At 64.4% G+C, this 11801-nt stretch overlaps 1 protein-coding gene across 1 annotated transcript; it reads left to right on the plus strand.

Annotated features, from left to right (window-relative positions):
- Nucleotides 1–619: 619 nt before the first annotated feature.
- ADAM8 (ADAM metallopeptidase domain 8) lies at nt 620–11801 on the plus strand (the record flags this gene model as incomplete). The annotated part of the gene is made up of 20 exons (XM_039703725.1): nt 620–836; nt 1723–1832; nt 4915–4991; nt 5160–5238; nt 5320–5396; nt 6007–6193; nt 6552–6617; nt 6708–6776; nt 7335–7504; nt 7583–7664; nt 8166–8314; nt 9064–9241; nt 9880–9969; nt 10196–10391; nt 10538–10637; nt 10714–10900; nt 10987–11064; nt 11163–11247; nt 11335–11449; nt 11528–11801. Coding segments are annotated over exons 1-20 (2586 nt in total), but the record flags the coding sequence as incomplete, so codon positions are not given.

The raw sequence follows: 11801 nt of genomic DNA on the forward strand, positions 1-11801 counted from the left end.
AGGATGTCCCACCAGGCCGGGGGACACCTTCATGCCCCCAAGGCCATACACACAGTCCCCAGTGCCACCTGGACCATCCCTCCACCCCAGTGTCCTGTGGGCATCCTCCACCACCCCACTGAGCCAGCACCCCAGGGACCCTCCCCAGAGCCTGACAGCCAGCCACGATCCCCCACAGAGCACTCCTGGACTGTCCCCAGTGTCCCACGGGCACCCTCTGGTGTCCTGCAAACCTCCCCTGATGCCCTGTGCACCCCAGGGACCATCCCCTGATGCCCTGTGCCCCCTGCCCAATGCCCAGGACCCTCCAGGTGCCCCACGGCAGCTCCCAGTGCCCCGTGGTCCCTCCCCCGATGCCCCGTGTCCCCTGCCCGATGCCCCAGGACCCTCCTCAGTGCCCCGTGGACAGTCCCCAGTGCCCCACGGACCCCCCTGATGCCCCACGGACCGCCCCCCGATGCCCCCAGCTGCTCCAGTGGCCCGTGGACCCTCCCCAGTGCCCCCTCCCCAGTGTCCCCCGTCCCCTCCATGTGTCCCTGTGTCCCCTTCTCCATTCCCCCGGACCCCCGTGGTTGCCCGGGGACAGCCCCCCGTGCCCCGCGGCTCGCAGAGCCCCGTGATGCCCGCACCGCCCTCCCTCCAATTCCCCGTGGGCAGTCCCCGTTTCCCCACGGACGCCGCCCGCCGATCCCCCTCGTTCCCTCCCCGGTGCCCCGTGTCCCCTGGCCGGTCCCGCCGCCCGGAGCCCCGTTCCCGTTCCCGGCGTGCCCGTTCCCCGCTCCGGGGGCGGCCCGTCCCGCCGGTCCCGCCCCGCCCGGTCCCGTCGCCGGCCCGCGGTGAGCCGGGGTCCCGGGCGGGCGCTCCGCGGGGCGGGGGTGGCGGCACGGCCCGGGGATGCTCGCGGGGATGCTTTCCCCCCGCGGGTCTCGGGGGGCAGCTCGGTTGTCGCCTCCCGAGGGAGGGTGATGGGGAAGGGACGCCCGGGGCCGGGCTCGCTCCCACGGGGATGCTGCCGGTGCCTCGGGAAGGAGAGAGGAGGGGGACAAGCGATGGCTCAGCCGGGGAGGTGGTCCGGGACTCATCCGCCCCGTCCCAGCCCGTCCCGGAGCTCCCGGGAAAAGCCAAGCGTTTATGGCAGGAATTCTCCGCTCCGACATCCGAGGAAGGCTGGGAGGGGGCTGAGCCAGCCAGGCACCAGCCGCTCTCCCCGGCAGCCCCCACAGCCGCCAGACGCCGAGTCACACGCGGTGCCATCGCCGTGGGGAGCTGCAAAACCTCTCCGTGCAGCAGGGGCGCGGGGGGTCTGGCCCCAGAGGGACTTGCTCGCTCCCAGGGGATGCTGAGCGCTCCGTATTGGCCGGGCTGGGGCGGCTGCGGCTCCCGGAGCCCGCCGGGGAGCTCCGTTCCCAGCCGGTACCTCGGGATTAGCTCCTCGGGCTCGTCCCGGCTCCTTCACGTCGGCTGCTCTCGCTGTGCCGACGGGGAGGGGGGGTTTGGGGTGGGTATCAGGGAAAGGTTCTTCCCCCAGGGAATGGGCACGGCCCCGAGGCTGCCGGAGCTCCAGGAGAGCTTGGACCCCGCTCCAGGGATGCCCAGCCCAGGGTGGGGTTGTCGGGGGTCTGTGCGGGGCCGGGAGCTGGATCCATGATCCCTGTGGCAGCTCGGGATGCTCTGTGACTCGGTTGCTCCCGGGTACGTGTCTCAAAGCTCTCGGTTCCGCAGGCTCCCCGGCCGGGCTGGAGCAGAAGCTGCCGCACGTGGAGAGCTACGAGACGGTGCTGCCGCGGGAGCTGCCGGTGCCCCGGGCCAAGCGGGAGCTCTCCGCCCCTCCGGTGAGTCCCAGCTCGGCACAGCCGCCCTCGCCGCTTCCCTGGGATCTGCCGGGGGATGCACCCAGCAGGGATCCTGCCCCAGCACCGGGCTCAGAGCGGGACCCCCGCACCAGACCCCTCAGCCCCGCACCAAAAGAGCGACGTGCCGCCCATTCCTTGCCTTGCTGCCACCCCAGAGGATGGAGATGCTGGAGCAGTTGATCAGATCAGCTTTTCTGGCTGGTTTGGGGCTAATTAGGAGCTGCAGACAGCGGGGTGCACTCCTGGGGAGTGGGGCTGCTTTCTCCAGTGCTTTTTTTGGAACCGTGACCCAGCGGTGCCACCTCTCGCAGCCCTGCCGTGATCTTGTGACATCTGGTCTTTCCTTAAGGAGGGGTTTGCAGAGCCTCGTGGAGCTGTAAGCACTTTTCTTGCTGTGTTTGCTGAAGTTGGGGCTTTTTTTGTCCTTTGGGACGGAGAAATAAGAATCAGAAAGTTGCAGAAATCCACATGAAAGCAAACCAGGGCTGTTTTTCTTGGGAAACCTGGCAATTTGGGGGAAGGAATGGGGTTTGAGTCAGGAGTTTGGAGTGCTTGATGTTGACGTCCATAGGATGCCTTGACCTCAAAGTCACTTTCCTCATTGCCTTACAGTGAAATTCAGCCAATTTTTTTTTTTTAATTCCTTTTCTAGCCCCAAAAAGCGCCAATTTTAGCGCCTGGAGGGATGGAGGGACCGGGGACACGCATTCCCTAGTGCCATACAGCACGTTCCCCTGTGATTCAAACCCTTCCTGATAAGCTAGCTTCAAAAACACTCCCCGAAAGCATCTGTTTTCCCTGCTCTAGAAACCTAAACTTGTCCACGAGACAAACATTCCCCGGGCTATTTAGAGACGCCATCTGTGCCGGGCTCGGTGCCGATCCCGCCGGGAAGGGGAGCTCACCCACCTCGGGATCCCTCTGGAGAGGACATCTGCCCCGAGCTGGGAGCCTCGGGGCTGCCTCGGGGGCTGTCTGGTGGTGGCACCTGCATTTGGTCTTGGCTCGGGTGGTCCTTGGACATCCCAAACCTGCCTTGCTCAGGGGAGGGAGCCTCCTGCTCTCCAAGCCCTTTTTTTGCTGCCTCTTGGAGAGAGGTCATCTGGGTGGGGAAGAAGCTCTCAGCAAGGTTTGACCACCTTTGAAGAGAGGTCATCTGCCTCTTGCTCTCCTGTCCTGGTCATCTGGGTGGGGAAGAAGCTCTCAGCAAGGTTTGACCACCACCAAGCCCCTCTGGGGCAGAGATGGGTGTGCTCCTCCTGTAGCCAGGACAGCCATAGGCCACCAGGAGCTGGCTCTGGGGCTGGGACACGTGGGATTGGTCCAGCAGGTGAGGGTTGAGGCAGATCAGCTATCCTCTGGCTTTGCTTAAAAACCCAAAAGTTCATCCCTGCAGGCAGGGTGGAGCCGTGGGTCCTGCAGCACGGGATCTCCTGGGTGCCAGCCTTCCCAGGAGAGTGCCACACCCGGGCTCTCCATGGAAAGGGCTCTGGAAAAGTGTGCAAGGCCTCTTGGCTCTTCCCACCTCAGCTCAGGTGGGATGGGACATCCCGTCCCCATCCTCTCTGGGTCTCTGGGTCACTCACTGAGAGCAGCTGGAGGAAATCCCTGCTCTCCCTTCTCTTTGGTTGTGGCTCTGCTGTGCTGGCTCAGCACGGCCACGGGGCTCCAGGGCTGCTCCCAAAGCCTTCCCATCTGGAGCCCTTGCACAGCCCATGCTAATGAGGAAGGGGGTGATTCAGAGCAGCTTTATCAGGACTTTTTATTTTAAACTTGCCCTGGGGCCGTCTCGCAGAGACGCTCCCTGACCCAGCACCCCCTCCCAAGCGCTTTCCTGCCATTCCTTGAGACCTCTTCTGGCCTTGGCCTTGCCAACAATAACAAAGGATGGCTTTGTTGGCCTGCAGGGGTTGGGAGACGCTGTTCATAAGAGAAGAATTTTCCAGGGACCCACGAGCACACTGGAGCTGCACACCAGGGAGAACGGGGGCAGCTGAGTGACAGGCAAAGCCTCTCACCTGGCCCCGCTGGCACTGAGTCAGCAGGGCTTTCCGCTCAGCCTGGCTCCTTCCAGGGTGCAGATCATCCCCTGGGAATGCTGAGCCATGGCATGACAGCCAGCGCTGTCACCCTCCCCGGGAGAGGCAGCACACCTCATCCCTGAGGAATGCCGGCCCCATGGGAAAGGTTTGTGGTGCCTTCGGCTGGGCTCTCTCCACACCTGGGTTTGGCAAGGGCTGAGGATGTGCCCTCAGGAGAGGTGGATGTGCCCTCAGGAGAGGTGGATGTGCCCTCAGGGGAGGTGGATGTGCCCTCAGGGGAGGTGGATGTGCCCTCAGGGGAGGTGGATGTGCCCTCAGGGGAGGTCTCAGATCCCCCGTGGCAAGGGCACAGCCTGACACAGGACCGTGACTCCATCCCAGTGACCCCAGCAGGATGGGGCCTCCAGAGGAGGAGATGACGGGATAGCCCAGAGGGAAACACTTTTCCTGTAGGAACATCTCCATCCTGAGGGTTCAGGGCTCAGCTGGCTGAGCCACAGCCACCCTGGCTCCCTCTTACCAGGATTTGGGACACAGTGCCACTAAAATGTGCCCTGGGAGGCCGAGGAGAGCCAAGGGAAGCAGTTCCCTGAACGATGTGGCGTGTCAGATCAGGCAGGGAGGAAGAAGCCTCTGCTGACAGGAGCCACAGGGAGCTCTGTGGTTCAGCTGGTGAGTAAGTGCTGAACTCAGACCCAAAAAAGGAGCTCTGTGACTGATGAGTAGGAAACCTCAGCCCGTGGCAGGGCCATCTGCAGCCGTGTGTCAGACACGGGAAACCAGGCTCTGCTGACTCCGTCTCCTCGCGGTGACCTGTTCCTCATCTCAGGATGTGCCGGGGATTTGCCTTGCTGCCCACACGCTTTCTTCCTTCTCTTCTGGTTTCCTGTGTCTTTGCTGCGTGCCCCCAGGCTGAGCAGGGCACACACAGACCCTGCTGCCCCCTGGGCAGGACAGGGCCCCCTCTGGAGCAGCTCCGGCTGCTGCTGAGTGTCTGAGGGCACCTCTCTCTCATGCAGAGCACCTACCCAAGCCACGTCCTCTACGGCATCCGTGCTGAAGGCAGGGAGCACCTCCTGTGGCTGGAGAAGAACAGGTGAGTGCAGGTGGGCACCCCGAGCATCCCTTCTCCAAGGTGTCACTGCCCACTGACCAAAGCCTCAGCCCAGAGCACTTTATTCCCTCCCTGCCAAGCCCACCCGGGGGTGTCACAGTCCCCACACGCTCCCCCCAAAGCTGCTGATGCCCCCTGCCCACCCCGCAGGGCCCTGCTGGGGCAGCACTACACCGAGACTCACTACTCTGCCGATGGCTCGGAGATCACGGAGCAGCCGGACACCCAGGTACGGGCTGGCTGCGGGGGGAGCCGCCTTCCCACCCCGCGGGGCCCGGCAGCCCCACAGCTCTGCCCCCTCTCTCGGCAGGATCACTGCTTCTACCAGGGCCACGTGCGGGGACAGCCCGACTCGGCAGCGAGCATCAGCACCTGCGGCGGCCTCAGGTAGGGCCCCTGGAGCCCGCTCCTGGCTGGGGACAGCTGCCAGCCTCGGCACCGTGACCCGGAGTGACCGAGCCCCGGTGACCCGGAGTGACCGAGCCCCGGCCGTGCGGATGGAGTGAGAGCTCAGCTTTCCCTGCGGAAGGGAAGATGACATCCCTCTTCCTGCTGGAGGCGCTGGCCCTGGCTGGCTGCCCGGCAGGAAAGGCTCGCGGCACTTTTTGGGGGCTGACTCACGGCAGGGGGGTGAGAGTGGAGCCCTGACACCGCGGGAGCTCCAGGCAGCAGCGCCCTCGCTGGATCCATCCTTAAGGGATCGGCTGCTGGAGCCAGGGACATCCCTGCTGCCCGAAGCACTGGGTGCTCCCCGTGCCGTGGGTGCTGTGCCAGCAGCTGTATTTATACAGAATCCCAGAATGGTTTGGGATGGAAGGTCCCAGGGACACCTTCTGGCTGGAGAAGGGTTCCTAGAGCCTGGGTTCCTCCAGCCTGGCCTTGAACAGCCCCAGGGATGGAGCACCTGCCACGGGCACTGCCAGCGGTGGCTGTCGGGTCTGTCCGTGCCCTGCCTGTCCCCCAGCCTGACTCCTGCCCTCTCTCTCTCGCTCCCCAGTGGGTTTTTCCGCGTGAATGGGACCACGTTCGTGCTGGAGCCGCTGGAGGGGGCCGTGGCCGGCCGGCACGCCGTGTACCGGGCTGCTCACCTGCGGGGCAAGCGCGGCACCTGCCGGGAGCCCGGCGCCACCCTGCGCTACGACCGCGAGCCCAAAACCCCGGCAGCCATGAAGCTGCACCGCTGGGTACGGATGGTTCTGCATCGCTGCTCCCTCCTGAGCCCGCTCTGTGAAGTCCCGGGGAGGGGGGAGTGCCCTCTCCCACCAGCCGGGGGTCGGGGGTTTCCGGTGGGAGCAGGCCTTGGGATCCTGCGCTGTCAGCAGGAGCATCCTCCCTGCCAGGGGCTCTGTGGTATCCCAGCTGCAGGCTTGGGTTTTCCAGCATGCAAGCTGCAAGAAGTCTGATACCCAGCAAAACAACATCCCAGAGCTGAGCTAGGAGACCTGCTAACCTTGGAAGGTCCTCCAGGATCTACACACCCCACGGGATGTGGGTCAGCTGGTGGCTTGGCATGCTGAGCCCCACTTTCCTCTTCCCTTTCAGAAATCAGGTCCGGTACAAAAGGGTCCCCGGTACGTGGAGCTGGTGCTGGTGGCAGACAACCAGGAGGTAAAGCGGGGAGAGCTGGTGCCTGGGGGTTTGCTGTCACAGTGAGGAGCTCACAGCCACCCTGGGGATGTCTCTGTGTCCCTCCCACAGTTCAGGAAGCACAAGGACCTCCGCACCGTGCAGAACCGCATGAAGGAAATCGTGAACCACGTGGACAAGGTGAGCCCAGGCTCTGGAGCCACCCCCCAGCTCCGGTGTGGGCACAGAGGAGGTGGCACACAGCCTGGCACGGGTGGGCTGGTGGAGCTGGAGCCAGTCTCAGACCCTCAGGGGCTGCTGCAGGGTGACCACATCCCTCGGCCAGCTGCATGTGCAGTGTGGGCAGGAGTGGCCCGGCTCTGTCCATGAGGGAAATTTTGTCCTGTAACCCCTGGGAGCACTTCCCATGGCCACTCTAGGCTGGAGTGGCTGCTGACAAAGGGAGGGATGCACTGGGCCATGCTGGGTTTCCTGATGGTTTTGCTTCAGCCCCAGTGGCTGGTTAGCAGTGTGGGAGCCACATCCCAGCCTTCACCAGCCAAGAGGGAGCCCAGAGGTTTGGGGGGAAATCCTGTGTCCATGGTCACCCCAGCTTGTGTCATTTACTGAGGTCACAGAGCTGACTTTGCCCAGTGAGGAGTGTCCTGGGCTCATCTGCAGCTCCCAGGGGCAGGTGGGACCTCCCTGCTGCTGCTGCAGCCCAAATCCAGGCTCCCCCTGGGCCATGTCCCACCCCAGCTCTACCAGCCTCTTCGCCTGCGGGTGGCCCTGATTGGCCTGGAGGTGTGGAACCACAGGGACAAGATCACAGTCAGCCCCAACCCCGAGGTGACACTGGACAACTTCCTGCACTGGCGGGAGTCGGAGCTGCTGCGCAAGAAGCCCCACGACAACGCCCAGCTGATCACGTAAGGACAGGGGGGCCACCTGTCCTGGCCCTGCCACCGCCCAGGGCACGTGGCCATTGTGGCATCTCAATCCCACAGGGGTGTTGACTTCCACGGCAACACCGTGGGGCTGGCCAAGAAGCTGGTGATGTGCACCAGGGACTCGGGCGGCGTCAACCAGGTGGGTCCTGTGCCCTGCCCTCCCTGCTCCACGTCCTCCAGAGCCACCCCCTCCTCCTCTGGCCCCCAGCTGTCCCCCTCTGCAGCCTCAAGGCTGGATTTGGGCCCTGGCATCTCCGTCCCCTAAGTGACTGAGAGAAGTGGACACCCAGCTGGGTACCTGTGGTACCTTTGGTGCACCTGGAAAGCCTCCCAGAGAAGCTCCATGGACACAGGAGCTGGGATTTTAGGAGGCTATGAGGTGGCTGGGACTGGCTGTGCTCCTCATTCCTCCCAAGGAGCAGGAGAGGTTTGGCTGTGTGACCTCCCAGAGCCACCACAAAGCGTCGTTTTTGGAGCAGCCACTTTGTCTGAGCTCACTGACAGCCCTGAGAGACCAATCTGGGAGTCTTGAGGGGCCACGTCCAGCTTGTCCCTAACCTGAGCATGGCAGTGAGACACGTGGAGAAGCTGTGAGAAACCAGAAGGGCACTTAACCCCTGCTGAGCTCCTTGTCCCACAGGATCACAGCACCAACCCCATCGGCGCCGCGTCCACCTTGGCCCACGAGATGGGGCACAACCTGGGCATGTCCCACGACGAGGACGTCGCTGGCTGCCGCTGCCCTGTCCCCAAAGCTGACGGGGGCTGCGTCATGGCAGGGAGCGTTGGGTGAGTGAAGGAGGCAGGGGACATCCCTGGGCAGCAAACACACAGAGGTGTCCTCTGGCAGGGCGTCCTGATGGGGTGGAGCCAGGGAGATGGTCAGCTCTGGGTGGACAACCCACCCCACCCCACCTCACCTCACTGTTTATTGTTGTCACCGCTTTGTAATGAAGGGATGGGACTAGTTTTGGGCTAAGAACCATTTATTGCTGAGATAAACATCAGTCTCAGAGGCTGTGAGGTTTTAGAGGAGTAAGCAGTCAGCAATAGCTCGGAGCTGTCACAAATTCTTTGCTACAAGGCAATACAGAACTTTCCAACCCCATGGAGAGATCCCACAAGGTTCATTTTGCTTTTCTAACCTATAACCTTTGCTTCACTGTGCATACTTTTTCCCAGTGGGCTTCTGTCACACTTAAACACATATGCTTCTGTTGTAACTTCTAAACTCTCAATTTATTCCATACAGCCACACCTCTACATTACAAACCTTTCACCATCTCATCAATGCAGTTTCTCACTTACTTAAGGCATATTCTATACAACTATAGAACATACGTTTATTATTTTTCTGCTTAATACCTGTGTATTGTATTTTTACATCAACCCAAGCTTCTCCCAAGGCTGCAGATGAAACCCTTCCGTGTCTGTGGAAGTTTCTGTTTCTCCGATTCCCACAGCTGCAGCTGCCTGTGAGCGGGTGTCCGTCCCGCTGCCCCGGGCTCTGTGCTGACGATGGCTCCGTGCCCCTGCAGGCTGGTTTACCCCAAGCTCTTCAGCCGCTGCAGCGAGCAGGACATGTGGCAGTTCCTGGGGGACCCGCGCACCAGCTGCCTGCTGAACGCGCCGCGGGCGGACGAGCTCTACGGGGGCCCGGTGTGCGGGAACCAGTTCGTGGAGCGGGGAGAGCAGTGCGACTGCGGCACGCCCCAGGTGGGCAGGCTCTGCCGGGGGCTGGCAGAGAGGGCGGGCAGCAGGGGCCTCAGATCTGTCCAGCTCCCGGTGCTTCTGACAAGAAATAACTGGCGGGGGATATCCGTGTGTGCCCCGCCTCGTGTAGCTGGGTGTGATTTCAGCCTAGGAAAGATGGACATCCCCCCGTGTTCTCCAAAGATGTCCCACTCCAGGAGGGACATCAGGCATGCTGTTCCTCGTCCCTACCAGCATGTCACAGGGTGGGGAGGAATTGAGACAGACAGACACTGCCTTTGGGACAAATCCCTTGTCACAGCCCTGTGCTGGCACCTGAAGGAATGCTCCCCTGATCCACTGAGCACAGAAATCCTCACCTTTTCTCCTTCCTGGAGACGTGCAAAGGGAACCAGCTCAGGCTCCATCTTCTGAAAAAATCCTTTCTGGTCCTTTGGTTCGGGGTTGGTAATGGGGATAAAGAGGCAGCTGGAACAGCCTCCACCTGGGATGTTGTTGAGCTTTTGGCCCGTGGTTCAGCCCATGGCAGCTACACTGCTATGGGCACATGGTGACATGACAGACTGGTCCCCTTCCTGGAAAGGAAGGAAAGGGTCCTTCAGGGGCTTCCAGGAGGGTTTCAGCCCATCCCTGTCTCGCAGGAGTGCTCGGACCGCTGCTGCAATGCCACCACGTGCCAGCTGAGAGAGGGAGCAGAGTGTGCCCGAGGGGAATGCTGCCAGGACTGCAAGGTACTGCCGCCACCGGGGAGCAGCTCCGCAGGCTCTTGGGCAGGAGAAGAGCCGGTGCGAGCCCTGGAGGAGTGTCTGTGCTGTGCAGCGGCTCAGTCGGTAGCAGAGTGTCAGCTCTGGATGCAGGGGTTGCTGGGGACATTCCCAGAGCGGGATGCTGCTGTGCTGTGGTGCCGGCAGAAGTGAGAGCATCCGGGCAGTGCTGACACCCGGGTTCTCCGTGCAGGTGAAGGCTGCAGGCACGCTCTGCCGGGCCAGCAAGAACGACTGCGACCTCGCCGAGCACTGCAGCGGCCTCAGCGCCGAGTGCCCCGAGGATGTGTTCCAGGAGAACGGCATCTCCTGCCAGCACGGCAGCGGCTACTGCTACAACGGGGCCTGCCCTTCGCACGGCGAGCAGTGCCGGGCGCTCTGGGGCGCAGGTAGGGCTCCCTCCCCGCCCGTCCTCCTGCCCCACCTGCTGCGGGCCGTGCCCGGAGCCCCCCGGGCTGCGCTCCCTCCCTGCATCCCGAGCCGCTGATCCCCAAGCGGGCTCCGGCTCCGTGTGACCTTTCCGCGCGTCCCGCAGAGGCGCAGGTGGCTCCCGACGTCTGCTTCAAGCACAACAGCGAGCAGCACGTCCACCTGCACTGCCTCACCGAGTACGGCAAGCAGCCCTGCAGCCCCAAGTAAGGACGGGGGCGGCGGTGGGTGCCCCAGCGCGGCCGGGCCCCGCCCGCCGGCGCTCACGGCTGTGTCCCGCAGGGATGTCAAGTGCGGCACGCTGCTGTGCCTGAGCGACAAGAGCCAGCCCATCCTGGGCAGCGGCTACTACTCCTTCGGCTACTACTTCGGCCGCTTCAAGTGCAAGGCGGTGATCGCGGGCAGCGACGCCGGCGAGGCGGCCGAGCTGCGGCTGGTGCCCACGGGCGCCAAGTGCGGCGAGGAGATGGTGAGAGCCGCGCCGGGGCCGGGCCGGGCCGGGGCAGGGCGAGCGCCGGCCCCGGGCAGCCTCAGAGCGCCGCTGCCTGCCCGCAGGTCTGCTACGCCGGGCGCTGCCAGAACCTCCTGGTCTACGGCGACAAGAACTGCTCGGCCAAGTGCAACAACCACGGGGTAGGCGGCGGGACGGCCCCGCCGGGCTCCCGGGCCCCGCCGGGCTCCCGGGCCCGCGGCACAGACCGGCCTGACCGCGCTCTGCCCGCTCCTCGCAGGTGTGCAACCACCGCCGCGAGTGCCACTGCGAGCCCGGCTGGGCCGCGCCCTACTGCGAGCAGGAGATCTCAGGGATCGCCGCAGGTACGGCGCCGAGCGGGGAGCCCGGGGAGGGGCGGGCACCGCCCGGGGGTGCCGCTCCGTCCCCAGCGCCCGGTTTTGTCCCCGCAGGCAGCGGCAGCGCGGCGCTGGCGGCCGGGCTGGCCGTGCTGGCGCTGGCCGGCGCCGGGCTGGGCAGCGGCCTGCTGCTCCTCAGAGCCAGGGCGGCGCGGCGCTCCCACAAAGGGTAACTCCCGCCCCCGCTGCTCGGGGCTGAGCCCCACGGGCGCCCCGAGCAGCCCCACATGGTGCCTGTGTCCCACAGGAGCTCCAGCGGGACTCCCTCCGGCCTGGCCAACCCGCTGTTCCAGGAGGGCGGCCGGGCGCGGCCGTGCCGCCGCCAGCTGTCCCGCAGGGACATCGGCCAGCCCAGCCTGCTCAGCAGCACGGCAGCGCCGCGGGGCCGGGCACACAGCCCCGTGACGGCCCGGGCACAGAGCCCTGTGAGGGCCCGGGCACACAGCCCCGTGCTGGCCCGGGCACACAGCCCCGCGCCGGCCCCGCAGCCACCCGCCCCCGGCCCGCTGGGGCCGCCTCGC

This window comes from Passer montanus, unplaced genomic scaffold (genome assembly GCF_014805655.1).
Source record: "Passer montanus isolate IOZ18808 unplaced genomic scaffold, ASM1480565v1 scaffold167, whole genome shotgun sequence".
In the NCBI taxonomy this organism is placed as follows: Eukaryota; Metazoa; Chordata; class Aves; order Passeriformes; family Passeridae; genus Passer; species Passer montanus.